At 51.3% G+C, this 18,640-nt stretch overlaps 1 protein-coding gene across 1 annotated transcript in view; it reads left to right on the forward strand.

Moving 5' to 3' along the window:
* The first annotated feature begins 10,791 nt into the window (after positions 1–10,791).
* PCBP3 (poly(rC) binding protein 3) overlaps positions 10,792–18,640 on the forward strand; it is a 43,545-nt gene continuing 35,696 nt past the window's right edge. Inside the window, exons 1-2 of the mRNA XM_054381505.1 lie at positions 10,792–10,822; positions 12,081–12,187. Of these exons, the coding sequence (XP_054237480.1) occupies positions 12,122–12,187 (66 nt within the window). The 5' untranslated portion in view covers positions 10,792–10,822; positions 12,081–12,121. The remainder of the gene's footprint in view (positions 10,823–12,080; positions 12,188–18,640) is intronic.

The following is an 18,640-nucleotide window of genomic DNA, read 5'->3' on the forward strand; positions in this document are numbered from 1 at the left end:
CTGGGTAGAGCCGGGGGCTGGGCAGAGCCGGGGGCCGGGCAGGACCGGGCGGGGCCGGGTAGGGCTGGGGGGGGGCCAGGCCGGGCGCGCCGGCTCGGCTGCGCTGCCGACTCCCTCGGAGCGAGTCCCGCCGTGCCCCCCCGGCCCCCAACTCCGCCGCTCCCCTCCTGGCAAGCCCTGACTGCCCTTTCCCGAGCTTTCCCAGCTCCGCACAGCCTGGCCCTCCGTCGCTCCGTCCGTCCGGGGGCAGGTAGGGATTTGCCTTCCCTGGGGCGTTGTTTTCTGGGCGTGGGCGGGCTCGGGCTCGGGGAGGGAACCAGGACAGAGATCTTGGTGCCGGTGCTGGAGTACTCCCGCTCGCCCCTCTCCGTTCCTGGGACGGTAGAGGGTCCGCCACGTGGGAACCCGGATGGGGAATGGGACATATACACAGCCTCCGGGGCGAGGACGCCGCTCCCGGTGCAGCATCACTTCGGGGAAGTGAGCACCTTCCAAACCCAGGGTGGCACCACGGAGCGGTGGGTCCCCCCTATCCCCACCCCGAGAGGCTTCCACCTACACCCACCACCTTCCCAGGTGTGCGTCTCTGCGAGGCTGCCGAGAGTTTTCTGTCCCTGACTCCCAGCCTAGGATGCTGCTTGGCTCGGTAGGGGCTGTCCTCTAAGGAGACATGCTCCAAAATGCGGTCCTGTTGGGCCTGGCCCACAAGTGGGGGTCCCCAAGGGAGTTGGCTTGCCAAGTCCCCTGTTCACTGCTGCAGGGGACAGATGATGGCAAGGACATTGCACTAACAAGCCCTCTCTACTGGGGTTTGGGTGATGGCTTTTGGGTACAAGCATCCCATGGACTCCCACTGGTGGTTGTTTCTGAGCCTGAGCTCTGGGCATACTATCCACCAAACACCCACTGAGCAGCTTATTGATGCAGCCAGTTGGGGCAGGTGCAAGCCCAGCCCCAATGCTGGGGAGAGGAAGGGTGGTCCAGGCCTCGCTTCTGGACCGCAGCTTTCCCCACAGGTTCCCCCACAGCTAGGTGAATCTTCCTCTGGGAGCCCATTTCCCCAGCTGGGACCTACCTGTCTTTCCCCCAAAACTGAGATGGTTTATCAGCGTGTGTCTCAAGGGGTTCCTGGGTGCCCTGCACTGGGGTTGTTCCCAACTCCCCATTGAAGCTGCCACCTCTCATCACATAGAGCTGGATTAAGAGGAGTAGGTTTATTTGGGTATTGCTCCCAGCAGCAAGCAGCATTTCCCAGCAACTCCTCGTGAGTACCCCCCAAGAGTGAGGCCTTGCTGAACTGTCCTGGGGTGGGGGGAGCCCATGCCGAGCTCCCCACAGCCCTGTGCATCATCCTCGAATGGTGCAGAGCATCCCCACCTTAGTGCAAATGCTGCATGGCCCCCTGGGAACAGTGCAGAGCCCTGTGCCGCAGGGCATCCTCCCCTGGATTGTGACATGGTGAGCTGGGGACTGATGAGGCAGCTCAGGGCTGTGATGCTCCAGGGGCTCCCATGGTGCTGAGGGTGTGGTGCAAAGCCTACTACTGTGGCTGCATGGCGTGCTGCAGATGTCCCAGGCTCTCCCAGCCTGTAGACATGGATGGGGCATGCTCTACATCCTTGTGAGAGGAGAGAGCACCTGTGCATCCCAAGGGATGCAGTAGCAAGGGAATGAGTGGTCCTGGGTGGAGATGCACAGGACACTGCTTTAGCCAAGGTCTTTGTGGGGCAGGGCAGTGGTCAGAGCTTGCATAGCAGCACCTAGCGCACCCAAAATCTCTGTGACCTATTCCATGCTTTCTAGGAGCATTTCCATAGCAGCCTCTGGTAGGATGCAAGTGGGAAAACTCTGTGTGAACTTGCTTTAAATTATGGCCAGGGAGGTGTAGCTCTGCCATGAAATTCAGGGCAGACCCATGCAGGTGCCAAAGCCACTACCAGACACTGCTGGGGAGGGGCTGCCTGAGCCCCAGGTCTGTGGGAGCTGTGGCTGCAGCTCCCACCCAGGTTAGTGGGCATAAATGTCTCCTTTCCCTTCTCTTTGCAGTGGCCCCAGGAGAGCATGGGCTTGTTTTGAGGCTGCAGCTGGCTCTCACCCACCTGGTTGACATGCCTGCACAGTGCAGCTGGGGTGCCTCACACAGGGCAGAGCCTGGGTAGAGGAAACAAATGTCCCCAGACATTTCTTCTGCTGTAAGTGCTGCTTCTTCACCCTGTTAACTGGGGAGGAGAATTAACAGCACTAAGATGCAGCCAGCATTTTGCGTGCTGTCCACTGACTGTCTTTCCCTGCTCCCCAAGTATGCTGGAGGACAGCATTGGTGTCACCCTTTGCTCCCAGCCCTTGGGCAGTGATACTTGGGGCAGGGATGGGGACATCCTTCATCTTTCTGCCCTGTCCTGGCACATCAAAGCCAGTGGCCACTGATGTGGCCTTGTGTTGAGCCTCTCACCTTTCCAAGCTGCTAGAATAGGTCCACTGGGACCTATTACCTGCTGGGAAAACTCAAAGAAAAACTTCTTAACACAGAAAGTTCCTTCTTTGAGTATCCCCAAGGGTACTTCCCTAAGGATTTCTGTTGAGGAGGGAACATGGGCTTTACCAATGGGCAGGTTCCCCCCATTTTGGGGAAAGTCCACCAAGACTCAGCACATCAATTGATGGGAGATCTTTACAGGAGCTGTGGAGGGTTGGTGACTTACCTAAATGGGACTGCAAACCCAAATCTTTTCTCTGAAAATGACAAAACAAAGCACTTTGAATTTTCCACCTTCTTTTTTCAGTTGCTTCTTTCCTTTGCTGAATCACAAACTCTGACTGTTTAGGCAGGCACAGAAGAGAAATATCATTTCCCAGCTGGGGGGAATGTGTTTCCAGCCTCTTTGGTGGGCACATGTGGTGGGGAAACCCAGCATCAACTGGAGGAAGAAAAAGAGAGTCCACCTGCAAGGGCAACCAGCTGGCCTCTGCCAGGAAAGGATTAATTCTGAGGCTCCAGATCTGGTATCCTATTGCTGTCTGCTTTGGGTAAAAGCTTTTCTGGCTCTGTTTCAAGGGCAGCACCGGAGGATGACTCATGCATCCCTGCCACTGAGGAGTAAACCATCTTGTCCAGACTTTTCTAGCCAAGGTGATGGTTTCCTGAAAATCCAAGTACTCAGTCTGCTAGCCCCAGGGTTTGGGAAAAGCTGCTTCCCAGCAGTGCTAGGAGCTTCTTGTCCTTAGGGAATTGGGGTGGTGGCATTTCTGGCATGGGTGCTGTGTGATGCTGAAGTGCTTGTATGGATGTCCTTGGGCACCTGCTATAGTGGGCACAGGGTAAGTGACACCACTCTTGGCTCAGGGTGGGAAAGGGGCAGGATCTTTTCTTAAAAGCTACTCACTGGTAATTCAGCAGTGCATTTGAAATGTAAGCAACACGCTGCTGCGAGTGGAGGTAGCAAATGCTCTGCTTATTCCTGACATTAGGGGCAGAGCTGCTGCTCGTGGAAGGGTTTCTCATCTGGGATGTGTTGCTTTGCTATATGTACATGTTTTGAAGCTCCCTGCAACATGTTCGTAGTGAACATTGCATGAACATCAGACTCAAGGAAACACTGAACCACAACCAGTGTGGCTCTCATAGGGCTGCTAGAGGTCTCTGCCTGGAGACCTTGAAACCTGCCTTGTGCAAACTTAACCATGATGTGGGCTCTGCCCCCCAGAGGAATCTCTGACTGCACTATGTTTGCTCCATCACTTTCATGAGAATTTTGGGGATGTTGCCACTGCCTTGCATTGCAGCTGGGTGCGTTGTTTGAAGGATGTATTGACTTTGGTGCAGCGTGACTCTCGTCCCTTTTGTCTGCAGGGCAAGAGCCACCTGGCTGGCTGCACAATCCCCTTCTCCATGTTGTCAGATGCACTTCCAAATCGCAGTGTGCAGGGAACTGGCCTCAGGGTTAAGGAGGCAGGAGTGGCCCTGACACAGGTCCAGGAGTGCCATGGGGACTCCAGGCATGATGGTGGTGCTCCTCCCCAGCTGGTGGTAAGGCTGGGCCAGACCAGCTTCATGCTGCCAAGGAGTGTTGTGCTCCACCGCCCTCTTGCCCAGGTGATGCTAGGAAATGGGATGATCTATGGTCAGGTCCCTGCTGCCTATTGTGCCTCATAAAAATGGGGACTTTTGGTAATGGTATTGGATGAGGCCATCTATGTTTCAGTGCCTGAAGTGAACATCTCCCATTTGTGTGTTTTGGAAAAGTCCTCAGGAGAGCCCTTTCCAGTGTGCAGGTGAAAAACAGAGGGCTTAGAAACATTTTCTAGGTTTCAAGGTGAAATTGTTTCATGCCAGGCAGCCTAATCCATCTCTGGAGTGACCCTACTTGGGGCGGAAGCTGGCCCAGAGATGCTCACAGCCTGGTTTGCTCTGTGCCTCTGGCCTTCCTTCAAATACAGAAAAAATTGACTATTTAAAGGCCTTTATTTGGCTGATAACATGCAAGCAATGTTTTGGGGAGCTGTAGAGAGGAGACCCAGGGTATCTGCAGAACGAAGCCTTTCCTTGTGATGGTGCAGCTCCACAGACCAGATGAGATTCACTGCTGTTCTTTCCCATGGCCACTGCATGAAAGTAGAAAGCTGCTAAGTCCAAAGCCAGTGGGCAAAATCCATACATTTCTGACATCTCATAGCTTTGGGGGAGATTCTCCTGATCTGGCTATATTGTATGCTTTCTGTCAGGGAAAGAGGGTGTCTTGGGGATGCCCAGGGTGGGCTTCCTGCACTTGTGCAGGGCAAGGGATATTGCAGATACACAAGGCTCTTGTGGAGTGGATGGTGAGTGCATGGCAAGGTACAGAGGAGCAACCCTGTAGCTTAAGTGGAGTTTTCAGCATCTGCTGAAAAATCCACCTAGGGAGTGCTCTTCAGGCACCTTGCTGGTCTGGACACCTCTGTGATTCAGCTTCTGGGGGACTTTGAACAGTGCATGGCAAGGGATGGACAAGTGAGAGACTTGAAGTTACAGCTTGGGTGGCTGTGGTCCCCAGGGACACAGACCAGTAGCTCAGCCTCTCACTCCTGGGACCTTTCCTTGCGTGTAAGCTCTGTGCAGGAGCTCAGTCTCCCCCGTCAAGCAGCAGAAGCCATGCTCATGCTTGTTACACCTCAGCCAGGGCCTCCCTGGGCTCTGTCAGACAGCCATGCTCCTCCATCCAAATGCAAACTGTGCCCAGATGCCACATGTCCCAGCCCAAATGGTCTCTGTCCTTGCCCTGAATTCCAGCCTCCTCCTTTCAAGAGTTTCTGAGGGCTAACATGCCAGTTGTCAGCAGCTCTCCCTTATGCAGCTACAAAACACCCCAGTGTTTTCTGAGCAGAGCTGACAATATCTGGTGAGACGTTTCTCCCTTGCAAGCATGCAGGAGTAGTTTTGCCAGCCCTTAAGGAACGGAAGAGCCACAACGATAAAGGATGGAGAAAACAAAGTAACCCAGAAGCATGGAGGATGGCACCAGATTTGCTGACCTTCTCACTCTGAGCTGCCTCTAGAGCCAAAAATTAATTGGCATGAGGCGGGCTTGGCCATGGATAATGTCCTGTGAAGCTGCTGGTGGAGTCTACTGCTAGGGCTTGGCTGTGGCACTTTGACATCAGCATGTTATATCACTCCTAATCCTTTTAATGATGCCTAGAGCACGTTTGGCTCTTCAGATCCCATCCTAAGCACCTAAACTAGCCCATTCCAATCAACCTAATAACTCTCCTTCCTGTGGCTTCCACTGTGGATGGTCCATCTCATCCCAGTGGCTGCTCCTGAGGCTTCTTAAGCTCACCAAGGACTTCTCATGTGCAGTGAAGCCTCAGCCTTTCATGGCTGTGGAGCACTCTGGAAGTTTTAAAAACTCATCAGGTGTGGTTTTCCCTAGGGAGATGCCAGCTGCTGTGTCTCCCTGGGTAGGACATTTACGGCTTAGCTTACTATGACCTAAGTGAAATGTCTCCTTGTGCCAAAACCAGTTTGCAGCTGACTACCCAAACCCTCAGTGCTGTCTCCTTCACCCTCAGGGATGCTGAGGACCCGGTGGACATGCTGGATGATGCTGCCATTTGCCAGAAGAGGGAGGAAAAGGTGAAATGCTGAGCTTCCCCCCTCACCAACCAATTTGTCCTCTAGGAGATTAGTTCTCTTCCCTGGCTTATGGGGGGATTTGTGGCTGCTCCATCTGCTTGAGCCCAGCAGGTCAGCGGGTGCCGGGGTGGAGCAGCCAGAGCACAGATGCTGTCTCGCTCACAGGCATCCCGGGCAAAGCCACCACTGGGTTTGTTCCTTAGGTTTATCCAGAGCATTTCTGGATATATCTGTTGGAAAGGAGCAAAAAACCCCATGGAGATGTGTGGGTGAAAATCTTGCTTGCAGTGTGATTCAGATCCAAGGGTGTTTGTTGATGGAGCTGATGAAAACAGAGCAATGGCAAGTTTTTCAAGGCTGTTGTCAGCTGGTAGAAGGCCTTGAGGGTGCTGAGGCCCAGGATGGTCCAGAGGAGATGATTGCCCTGTAACCCGCTTGGACTTTGGGAAAGCAGGCAGGCACGTGGGAAGAAAACATGTCTGTGCAGGCTTTCCCAGGTGGGTGCACAAAGTGCCTGCCAGGGCTTTGGGGCTAACTGGCGGGAGTTTGCTGGCTCACAGGTGCTTTTAGCCAGATCTCCAGAGCGGGAATCTGGGAGGTGATATGGGGCTGATATCTGGGGGATGTGGAGCTCTCCTTCCTCCCTCTCTGTCGCTCCCGTCTCATCACCAGGCACTAGCTGAAGGTGGTGGGTTGCAAAGAGTCTAGAGGTAAGTTAGGGAAGAGCTGATGACAAATGGGCTTATGGAGGTTGGATTTATAGGGACTGACTGAACTAGGTTTGTGGAAGTGGCAGGGGGGGCTGCTGGGTGATGCTGAAGGCTTGGGCTTTGCTGAGCGTCATCCTGCTCTCAGGCTGTGAGGACTGTGGGACACAGGAGTCTTTGATCATGCTTGAATCCTGTTTGAGTGCAGGTCTCATGTGCTGCTGGACCCAGGAACATGTTCCCTTCCTGCTGCTGCCTTTTCAGCAGGCAAGGGGCTGCATGGTACCCTACCAGAGTCCCCCAAGGATGCTGCTGGTGTGGCAGCTCTCAGAAAACACTGGTTTCTCTTCCAGCATGACACAAAATCAGAAAGAGGGCAGCTCTGGGCAGCAGAGATGAGATGCTGAGACACCGATGTCATCCCTGTCCAGCTAACCTACCGCTGTGGAGCCCACCAGGAGGACCAGTTTCAGCCTCCTGTCTCTGTTCTTCTTCCCTTGCCTTCTTGCCAGGAATACCAATGGAGGCTGCCAGGTGTCAGCTTGGAAATCTTTTAACTTTACCTCATCTCCCCAAATGGACAATGTCTCCGCTCATTAGGTACCCACCCAGGGGGCAGATGTCAACTCTGCTCACGGCTTTTCTCAGCTCATCTCTGCTGAGACTTTTGATGGCTTCAGAGCACTCGGGTCCCATCACGTCATGCTGGCTCCTGCCTGCAGGGCTGCCCTCTCTGCCTGCCCAGCAGCCATGCCAACCTGGCAGCAGCTCACCTACAACCCCTCCACCTGGGGCGTACCACCTCCCCCTCTTGAAGACTAGGATTTTGAAGGATGTTTTGTTAAAAGGCTGGAAAATAACTGGCACTGGTGGCACACACGTGGTGTGTGTGTGTGTGCAGAGCTGGAATTGGTTTTCCTTGCCCAGGCAGTGCCTGGGAGGAGAAGCCATCTCTGAAGTCTGCCCTTTGAGGCTGATGCGTCCCGACAGCTTGTTCACTGGGACATTAAAATCATTGCCTCTATCTGCGCAAAACACCCAGTAAGGCGGATGATGGGAACACAGGTCAGGGGAGGATTGTTCTCTCCCCTGCACCATGAGCAGCAGCACCAAAACCCGCAAGCAGCGGAACAAAGCACATCCCAGTGGCACAGGGGCTGCTGCATTCTGACTGGATGGGAGTGGAATCCCCTCCAACACAAAGGGGGGGGGCAGCAGCCTTGGGGCGACAGTGCAGATGGAGGCATCTTGCTTATGTTTCCGTCCGTAATGTGTACTATAGACCAGGGATTTGGTGACAGAGGGGGGGAACATCCACATCCTATCCCATTCTGTCATCTACTGCATCTCTCACCAGCTGCACAGCACGTTTTCCCAAAGAGCTTGAGTTTTCTGTAGGGATTGCAGCAAAACAAGAGTAATCTGCAAGCTCTCCATGCTCGTTGCAGACCTTGGACCTCACTCACGTGCCCCATGACCTCAAACACAGGGTCAAGCAATATGTCCTATGAGCACTGAGAGCCAAGCCCTCAGAGGTGAGGGAACACTGAGCTCCAGTTTGGCTGCCTGAGCTTACAGGAGATACAGGCTGGGTGCTGGAGCAGGATTGTGGGGTGTTTGGGGTTTTTTTGGTTGGTTGGTTGGTTGGTTTTTGGTTTAGTGTTAGTTTGGGGTTTTTTTTGGGTGGGAGTGGTATGTAGTAAGGGATGTGGGACAGCCTACTAGTACTTGGGATGGTGGCACAGGGCAGTGTGCCTGGGTCCTGGAAGGGTTGCTTCTGCATCTCCAGCTGAAAGCAGGTTTAGAGATGGAGAGGCTCTGGGAAGGGCTGCTGAATATCTGGTTTTGCCTGAGCAACCTTTGCTTTGAGGGGTACTTTAAATTGGTCCCTGGTGCGATCTCTTGGTTTGGGCTGGCAGCAGGGCAGCATGTGAGCAACCAGAGGTGACCCCTATGCCTGTGTGCTGGGTGGTCGTCACAGCCCCACAGGACCAGGCACAGGACCAGCTCACCGCTGAGGCTGGGAATGAGGAGAGAGCCGTACACAGCTTGTTCACCTTTGCATTCTATTGCATTCTCTCTGCAGAGATCATTTGGCCCCAACTCCTTGATTCCCCTTTACTCATTCAAGACTAAATGTGGTGAAATTTTGTACTCTATAGAGTGAGCCCTAGACCTTCAGTGCATGTGGGTGGCATTAAGCCAAGGGTGCTGTGGGCCTCTGTGGAATGAGTTGAAGATGCTGAAATGTCATAGCCTGCAAAGACTGGCTTCTGGGGGCACTGGCCACATCAGTGCATTGGAATTCACTGAATCCTCAGGTGCTTTTATCTGGGAGCAAGAGGCGTGACTTTGCTGGCATCTGGACACCTCTGCTGCTCTGTTGTTCACAAGTGTCTCCTTCAGCATCCTGAGTTACCAACACCTTGTGAGCACGGCTGACCAAATTTGCTAATGGGACCTAGTCTGTGAGAGCTAGTGGGTGGGCAGGGATGGAGCCATGCTCTGCAATGACATGAATCAGGAGATAGAAAGCTTTTGATGTGATGAGCTTGCTGGTGTCTTCCTCACAGCAACGGTACATTTTTCACTCGAGAGAAACAACCAGGAAAATAAAATGACTCCTCTGTGTCTACTGTCAGAGCAGACATGGGGTCTAGGGGTTTCTGCTGTGCTGGAGAGAAGATATGGGAGATGATGGTAAGTATGATAGTTACCAGCAGATCAAAAAGTTGCTTGTCCATAAGCTTATGATGCTGTCTTTTTTCAGGCAGCTCTTGACTGCCTTGTTTTTGTCACTGCTAAGCAGGATACCTGGGAACACAGCCAGCTGCCAGAGTCAGTGCCTCTTTGGTTATGGTGGTACCACTTGATGGCTGTGCCTGGCAGAGGTCTTCTGGAAACAGCCCCACAGGAAGTGTTGGAGGATGCTTAAAGCAGCTATGGTCAATGCATGCAAGTTTCTGCCTGGAGGCAGCTTGAGGTGCACTCATACCCTACTGGAACTGAGGTTGCCCCCACCATGGCACCAGTCCTCAGAAATGCAGGTGTGTGTGTACCTGGAGGTGATCTCCACCTTAATCACAGAGAACGTGAGTTACGTGGCTAGACAAGCGTGCAGCTCCTCTCCATGGTTTGACTGACCTGTTTCTGTACACCTTGGGGGGCTATAAGACATAGAAAGAGCAGACTTTAAGATTGGCTTACAGTTCTATCTGCACTAGATAGGAAGAAGCTCTGCTGGCAGCAGGAGTTTATGTGCCTGAGTGTGCTCGTGGTGCACAGTGCAAGACCACAGGGTTGTGCTTGGGATCTTGCCATGCAGCATGTTGGTGTAACACAACAAGAAGCAGAGCTGCTAGGAGACAGACCAGTATTTGCTTAAGAAAACTGCTGACAGATTCTTTAATGATGCATTTCCTGAGTGCTAAGCCATGTCTTGGGGTAAGCTCAGACCTATGACCTGCAACACGAACAGAAGTTTCTTTCTTTATGAATTCTCAGGCTACATTGCAGTGGGTCACTGCTCTGCACCCACAGGGTCAGCATGGAGGCAGGATGCTCCTGTGGGGCTGGGATGGAGAGGCTTCTGTCTGCAGTGACGAGAACAAGTGGGATTTCCTTGCAACCCTTCATCTACTCAGCATCCTGAATCCTTGTCTGAGCCCTCTTGTCATAAGTATTTTGATTAAGCTGTTGCTGTGGTCAAGGTTTTCCCTTCTTTTTCTCAGTGTTGGAATCCATGACCAGAAGTTTGTGCTGACTGGCATGAAAAACTACCAAGGATGCCTCTGCTTGCAACGTTTTGCCCTTATGCTTCCTCATTCCCTTGGCCACAGCAGCAGTTCCGAGAGGATGCTCTTGTGGGTTCCAGGGTGGAAGTCCTGACTGGGCACCCTGGGGTGCTAATATGTTGTGCTGTCTTCCAGGTCCTCCACTACACTACTGACCTCCAGCCCTCTGCCCCACAGGATTCCTGACCTGCTCCTGCTGCTTCTCCAACGGTGAGTTGCAGTTTGGATTTTCCATATTTTCCTTTTTTTTTTTTTTAATGCTGTCTCAACTTGTTTTATTTTTTTGTTGCCTCTCTTGTCTTTTGAGAGTCCATGGGGAAGGACATTACTATGGTGACAGTTAGTAGGATTTAACATTTATTTTGCTTGTGTAGGCTCAGTGGAGAGTAGTGAAGCTCCTTAGGATCCACCCTGGAACCCATCCTGCTTGCAGGTAACACCAGCTGGAAATGCAGTTGCTACCTTGGAGCACATAGCTGCCATTCAGAGAGACACGTAGAGCATTGTAGAGAAAAAACATTAATTCCGAGGGCAGCTGGGTGCTGAGAGCCTGTCAAGTCTCCATCCTCGGAGGTTTTCAATGCCCAAATGGATACAGCCCTGGGCAGCTTGTTTTGATCTTAGTGCTGATGCTGCCGTAAGCAGCAGGCGGGACCCAAGACTGATGGACTCCTTCCTATGGCAGCAGCGTGAGGCCCTCATGCCCAGGTTGCTGGGGGCGAGCACAGTGGTTGCTGAGTCACTGGGAAGAGGAAGGTTTCCCTTATAACACACAAGTTGCCCCATTATGTCAAAAGCAGCACCAAGTCCAAGCACTGAGTGGGGCCTGCAGCTGACCCACCCTGCTGCCCAAAGAATGTTTTGGGCAGCGGAGAGGTTTTTGTGCTCTCTGGCACTGAGCTTATTAACAGCTCAGGCTGCTCGATTGATTGTATTGACGGGTAGTGCATGCCCCAGTTAACTTATTGGGAGCAGCAGCAAAAATAACCCAACACGATGTCGCTGGAACGTGCTGGATTATTTCCATTGTGGTTTGATTTGTGGGTGAAACTAACCCCTGGTTCCTGCTTGCCCCATAGGGGTAGCTTCTGTAGCTGTACAGCTGGGCTGTGATCATCTGGGGGTCTGGCTGGGGTCATGCCTTGGGGACCTTTTCCTCCACAGCCTATCTCTTCAGATGGCTTTCTGTACTTAGAGTCATAGAATCATTTTGGTTGGAAATGACCTTTAAGATCATCAAGTCCAGCTCTGGGGCAGGACCTGCCCAAACCTGCCCTGAATATAGAGAAAAACACAGGCAGGGTTTTGATACCTGCTTCATAAACAACCTGGAAGTGATGCTCCAAATCATTTTGTCTCCTCCAATCCATACCATGTTTTATTTGTCTCTGAAATTCACTTTTCCTGGATAGTAAGCAGCTGTTGGATGTCCTTTCTCTGTGCTGTGCCTAACCTCTGCTGTGTCCTGGCTTGTGCTGTGGACCACCAGTTTCCGCCCTGCACTCAGCATGCCCTTTTCTGGTGGACCTGGACCCTCCGAGGAATCGCTCTGGAGCTCGAGACCAGCCTGCAGGGTAAGGTAAGGAGAGCTCAGTCCCTTTCCAAATCCTTGGACGTCTTTGAAGCTGCACCACAATCTCCATTAGTTATAAAACACCTGCAAGGAAGACATGGTTGGCCTCCACAAAGAGATACCTCTGCACCACAGGCACCCAGCTCCATGTGAGGGGCAGTGCTGTGGCGTAGGCTAGAAATGGAGTGGATTTTGCTCCTTGCACAGTGCAATCCTGCAAACAGGCCATCCATGAGAGGTGTGCTTTGCTGCTGGGACCTCTCTCTGCAAAGGGGCAGCTGAGATCATGCATCCTAGCTTGCCAACTCTGCCCTCATTGCGCTTGGCCACCTGCTTTCTGCCACACTGGTCACAGGGGTCCATTAAAACCAGCTAGAGAGCTAATCTGGGAAGAGCATAGATGGGGTCATTTTCATCAGCCACTCTGCTTTTGTTACTAAAATTTATCTGCTTTAGCCTGGAGCCATCATGTTGTCCCAGGCATTGACTGTCACAAATGGACGATGGGGCAACATTTTCCATTAGCTGGAAGGAGGACGTGCATCTCTGAATGAGAAGACAGCTCCATAAAGCAGAAATGCTGTAGTGACAGACAAATCCACCTCTCTTCTCTCCCTTTTCTTTTGAAAGTGTCACTAATCCCTGTTTTCTGCACAAAAAGCCCTGAGAGAGACCAGCCAGAGCAACACTCTCTACCTGCAAGAAGACAGTATGTTTTGGATAAGGGAATAGGAGGTTTCTCAGAGGAGCTGTGGGTGACCCAGTAAGATGCAGCATGGGTAGAACCTGCCCAAAAACCTTCAAGGAGGCTTGTACATGGTCACTGGCAATGTGGTGGGTATTGGTTATGTCTGGTCTGGGAGGATGCATTGTCTGAGATTTCTGCAGTCGCTGTCTGCAGCTCCTCTCTGCTATGGATCCATCTGTAGGGGGGTTTTGAGGGAAGTCATCATTGTATTTTCTGCATCCCTGGAGGCCCCTGCCTCTTCACTACTTGCTGGCATCTCCCTGAGCACAACAGGTCTTGGGGAAGAGATCCACATCACCAAGGCCAGGAAAACCAGGACATGTCCTTATTCAGCTGGGGGCCAAGTACGCAAACTGTCCTCTCATAAGTGTCCATAACCCAAATCTATCCAGCAAGTGCATTTTATTCTCTGGCTTTAATGAAGACATTTTTCCAGAGTAAGTGGTTATTTGTGAGGTGTCCTTTAATAATCTGGTTGAGCCAGACCCGCTCAATCAGATTATTAAAGCATTTTTTGGATGAACATCGCAAAATTCCACAGCTCCCACTTCCCTCCAGGAAGGTCTCATTTCTCTTCCTTCCCACATTCCCTGCCCAGGATCCCATCCCTCCTCTCTAGCCTGTGCCCTGACTACTCTTCCACATCTGCAAGCAGGAGAGGAGCCTGTTACCTGACTGTATGCAAGCCAGCAGCTTCTGGCTCAAAATGCAAAGCAAGGTGTGGTTTTAATTTTGAATGCTAAGCCCTCTTCAAGGCTGTGTCTTGGAGCTCTTGCCTCATGGGGTTTTGTCCTTTTGTGCTGGGTTGCACCCATCCTGGATGGGGCTGAAAGAACCCAGCCCCCCAGGTGGACAAAAGAAACTTAATCCAGGTGGGACTTGGTTCCTTCCCCACCCAGGAAAAGGTGTCCCCTGGGTCAAAGATGGTCTATTCCACTCCCCCTTCCTGTCTAGCAACTATAAAAAGGGCAGACATCTTGCCCATCCAGGATGGGTGTAACCCAGCACACCTTTGAACTCAAAGCTGATCCTGTGTGCTGTTCTGTAGCAAAACTACAGGACTGAGGGACACCTGGAAGAGGACTCCATTATGGAGACCACTTGACACTAGGGAACTGGTGCTGTTCCATCTCACATCCAGGCAATGCGATGAGTGGTCACTGCTGATGGTAGGGGCTGGTGATGCTACGGGGTTGGTGCTTGGATGGGTAGTGTCCGTGCCAGCAGGAGGAAAAGGCTCCAACATGAGGCTATGGGATGATGGTGGCAATGTGCCCATCCCTGGCAAACGATTTCCTGGTTTGACCCTTCTGCTTAATCTGAACTTGAAGGTGAATGAGCAAAGCCAGTGGCATCGATCGGGGATGGAGCTGATGAGCGCCGTGCCCTGCGGAGAGCTTGGCCTGCAGCGTCAGGTCCCTTTCTCACCGCTTTTTCCAGCCTCCCCTTCACGCCTTTCCAGAGCAATCAGTCAGAGCCTGGCACCCCACACCACTGACCTTGCTGGGGACAGAGGCATGCCGTATAGGCACCTCCAGAGCGCTGCCCTGCTATCTGATGGGCTTCTCCTGCCTGTGCCCTCCTCTCCACTGCCTCTAAGCCTGGTGTCTGCCGTTTCAGGGGCGTGGGGAGGCATATGCTAAAGGCAAAGGTGTTGGTTCTGGTAACGCCCATACTGTGTGCCAGGAGACACATCTCTTGTAGGTAATGAAGTTGTCTGCCAAGCCGTGTGCTGGTTCTCCTGACTCACGGGGGTCTGATGTCTTAACAGGCAGTGATACGTTAATGGTGTTTAATTTGGAGTTGTTTTGCAGGGCAAAAAAGGAACTTGAAGCATCTCTGTGCTGCTCATAAGTCTTTAGACAAAATGCCATACAAACTGGCAAATCGTATTTCTTTGAGCCAGTGGGAAATAAAATATGACTTTAGGTTGGAAACCTAGAATTTGCCTTGGTTAATATGTGGAAAACTTGGTTTGGGGGAAAGAAAGATGATGCACCTTCCCTCAACATCTTCCGTGCTTTAGCCACAGATTTTCTGCAGCTGAAAATAACAAACCATTTTAATCTAAGTATTGCTGGTTCTGATCTTTTAATCCAGCTTGCTTTCTATCGACAGAGCAGCCTAAAATTATTTCTCTGCCTGCCTCTCTATTATATAATTATTTGGAAGATTACTCAGGAGCCAGATTGAGGTGAACATCACTGGGGAAGGATGAGGGGGCTTGTAAACTGGGAGCTGTGAGTCTGGAAGGCGGTGGTGGTTCTTCTCCCCCTTTGCATACTGGCCATTGCAAAATGGGCAAGGGGAAAACAGCAAGCTGAGTGCTTCTGGCCGTGTTTGCAGTTTGCATCTGAGTATGGGAAGTCTCTCTCTCGGCTTGTATTTGTTGGACTAAAATGTCCCATAGTCAGGCTGGTGGCTGGGGAAGTGTGAACTTCCAAGCCAGAGAAGATTTCAGGTGAAACCCCACACTTCTGTCCACTTTTTGGAGCATTTTATGGGCCATGAGGATGATCAGAAGGCTGAAGCACCTCTTCTATGGAGACAGACTGAGAGAGCTAGGGCTGTTCAGTCCGGAGAAGAGAAGGCTCTGAAACTTTATTGAGGCCTTCCAGTATCTGAAGCGGGCCTACGAGAAACCTGGGGAGGGACTTTTTAGGATATCAGGTAGGAATAGGACTAGGGGGGATGGAGCAAAAATAGAAATGGGTAGATTCAGATTGGATGTTAGGAAGAAATTCTTCACCAGGAGGGTGGTGAGACACTGGAACACACTGGAGCAGGTTGCCCACAGAGGTGGTGGAAGCCTCATCCCTGGAGGTTTTTAAGGCCAGGCTGGATATGGCTCTGAGCAACCTGATCTAGTGTGAGTTGTCCCTGCCCATGGCAGCGGGGTTGGAACTAGATGATCCTTGAGGTCCTTTCCAACCCTGACAATTCTGTGATACTGTGATTTGATGATACTATGTTTCTGCCTTTGATAACAGTGTGGTGAGACAGTCCAGCCTTGGGAAGGACTTAGAAATAAGGACTGTGTTCCTGAGGCTTCCTGTCCCTGTGCAGAGCCATGTGAGGGGGAACAGCTGTAACAAAGGCTGAGTGCTGGATCAGAACATGATGGTGATGCTAAGAAGTCATGGAGATGGCTAGAGCTGTGCTTTTTTTACCCAAGCTCAGCTGGTTCTTCAAGGAGCCTTAGGCGTTACCCTTGAGGATGCTTAAGAAGGGCTTAAGCCCTTGCATGTTAGGATGGGTGGGGAAGCTGCTCTGCAGAAGTAACATCACTTAAATTCAAGGGTAGATGCCAGAGATAGATTCCCTTGGGGCTTTTTATCGGCAGGTATATTGCTAACATGATAAGACGGCACAGCCAAGGGATTTGCCAGGCAGAGACTCAGGTTGACAGAAATATGCAACTTCTGACAGGTGCTACCCATGAGTATGAGCTTTGATGAGGAAAACAAGAAGATGTCCCAGGCTCCAAAAATTCCTTTTTCCTTCTCCAAACCAGGTGCCCTGACATTGATGAGCCACTGACCTGTGGGTTACCGTGGAAAGGTCAGGAGCTGCTTGGCTTGTGGACCATGACTGGCTGGAATGCAGTGGCACAGAACTGCTGTCTCCTGGGAAATACAGAGCTAGGGGAAGGAGGGACCCCCAGTACCAGTCCAAGGCAGACACTGAGAGCTGTGGCTTATGTTGCCTTGCTCCAGACAGCCTTGGGGACCCTTCTGGGACAGAATATCTCCAGAATTGTGCTGCATTTTAGATTTGGTGAGCATCTGAAGGAGTACACTTTGCAATGCCGTTTGAGCCTGATGTGGCCATGCAGCGGTGGGAACAGGCAGTACTCACTCGGAGTGTGCCACTCTCCCTCCACTGCACTTGATCCTTCTTCCAAGAAAGCTGTTTCAGCATACCCTCTACCTCCAAAGCAGAAAATTTGTCATTTCTTGGAGCAGTTGGTTGCTGCGATCACTGTACATTAGCTGGGATGGCAGCAGAGGACAGGATCAGCCTGCAAGGGGTCAGGAGCAACCTAGGGCCACAAGATAGTCCTTTTTGGGTGATGAAGCAGTTGCAATGCATCCCCTTCCTCTGAGACTCAAGGAGCCAGCTAGCTGAGCTCTGAGGTCTGCAGTCATGGCTTCAGCCTAGTCCTTCCTTCTGTTCCTGCTGTCTCTGAAATGGAGGGTCTAGCACAACCCACTGCCAGCAGCCAAATACACATTTCCTCTATGCCCTCCTCCCTCCCGGGGCTCCATCTTCCAAGAGGGTAGGCAGGCACCTCTCTGCCATTGCCCTGGTAAAGCATCTCCAAATCTCCCCCTGCACACAGGCAGCGCTCTGGTGCTGGTCTCATACCCGAGCTCCTTTGTCCTTCATGTTGAAAGCGTTGGTTGGTTTGCCCTCATCGCCTCGAGGCAACCCGATTTGCTCAGTGGCCTTTTAAAGAAATAAAAAAAAAAAAAAGGCAAAAAAAAAAAAAAAGAATGAACTCAAAGCCCATTGAAATGACAAGAACATCAGCAGTGGGTGCATCCCCCTTTCCAGCAAACCAAGGGATTTGGGAGAAAATAGGTCACGTGTTCTTCATCCCATGCCACGTGGTGGACTTCCCAGGGCCAATGAGGTTCGGAGCCCTCTGCGCTGTTCGGCGAAAAAAATCACTGGGATTTTTTTTCCCCCCGTAGCATTTTTCATCCTTTCCAAACGTGAAAAGGCTGGCCATCTGTCCAGACCCCCCACGCCAAATCGGCACTAAAGCGGCTCTTTGGCCAAGGTAAGAAGATTTAAAAGGTTGTCTTTGGTGGAATGACCACCTGCTGTGTTCAGCTTTTTCTACTGATGAAAACTTGGGAAGAATCATGAAATGAGTTGGGTTTGGGTCTTCAGGATGGGTTAGAAGAGCTTTGGATGCTTAAGAGCTGTCTTAAGTGAATCTGTGGTGGAGGAATTTTAAGTCTGTGTCGGAGGGGGGTGGGATTACGGGAGAAGTAGGTGCGCGAGCAAGGGGATTACCTGAAATTAACGGCTGCTCCTCAAGTCTCTCCTGTAAGTTATTAGCAAATGGGGTTTGGCAAAACTGGTTTTTGCGAAGTATTTTGGTAAATTTGTTGTGCAGAATTGCCGCTCTCTGCCGTAGCGTGTGCTTTATTTTGGTGAAATTCAGTGGGTCTGTGTCTGGCTTTATTTGGGTGAAATTCAATGGGTCTGTGTCTGGCTTTATTTGGGTGAAATTCAATGGGTCTGTGTCTGGCTTTATTTGGGTGAAATTCAGTGGGTCTGTGTCTGGCTTTATTTGGGTGAAATTTCAGTGGATCTGTGTCTTGCGGCTAATTCCTAAGATTGTATGCTTGGGTAGGGACGCGTCCATCTCTGCGTTATCCACAATATTCAGACATTCCCAATTTGTTTGATTTACAGTACAGGCTTTGGACAGTGTTGTTTATGGATGCACTCGTGTGGGAATAGCAGATATCTAATTCCCTTAAAGAAACTGATGCTAAAATAACATAGATCTCAATCACATCTTAGTCTGGCAACTTAAAACCCTCAACCCTGTTTGATTTCATTTTACCTTTTGGTTCTATTGATTTATTTTTTTCCCCTCTTTTTCTTTGCACCATGGAAATGTGATTTGGAGAGAGAAATGTCTTTGTTTTCTTTTCAGTTTGCCCTCAGATACCAATTTTACTCAAG

This window comes from Indicator indicator, chromosome 5, assembly GCF_027791375.1.
Source record: "Indicator indicator isolate 239-I01 chromosome 5, UM_Iind_1.1, whole genome shotgun sequence".
Classification (NCBI taxonomy): Eukaryota; Metazoa; Chordata; class Aves; order Piciformes; family Indicatoridae; genus Indicator; species Indicator indicator.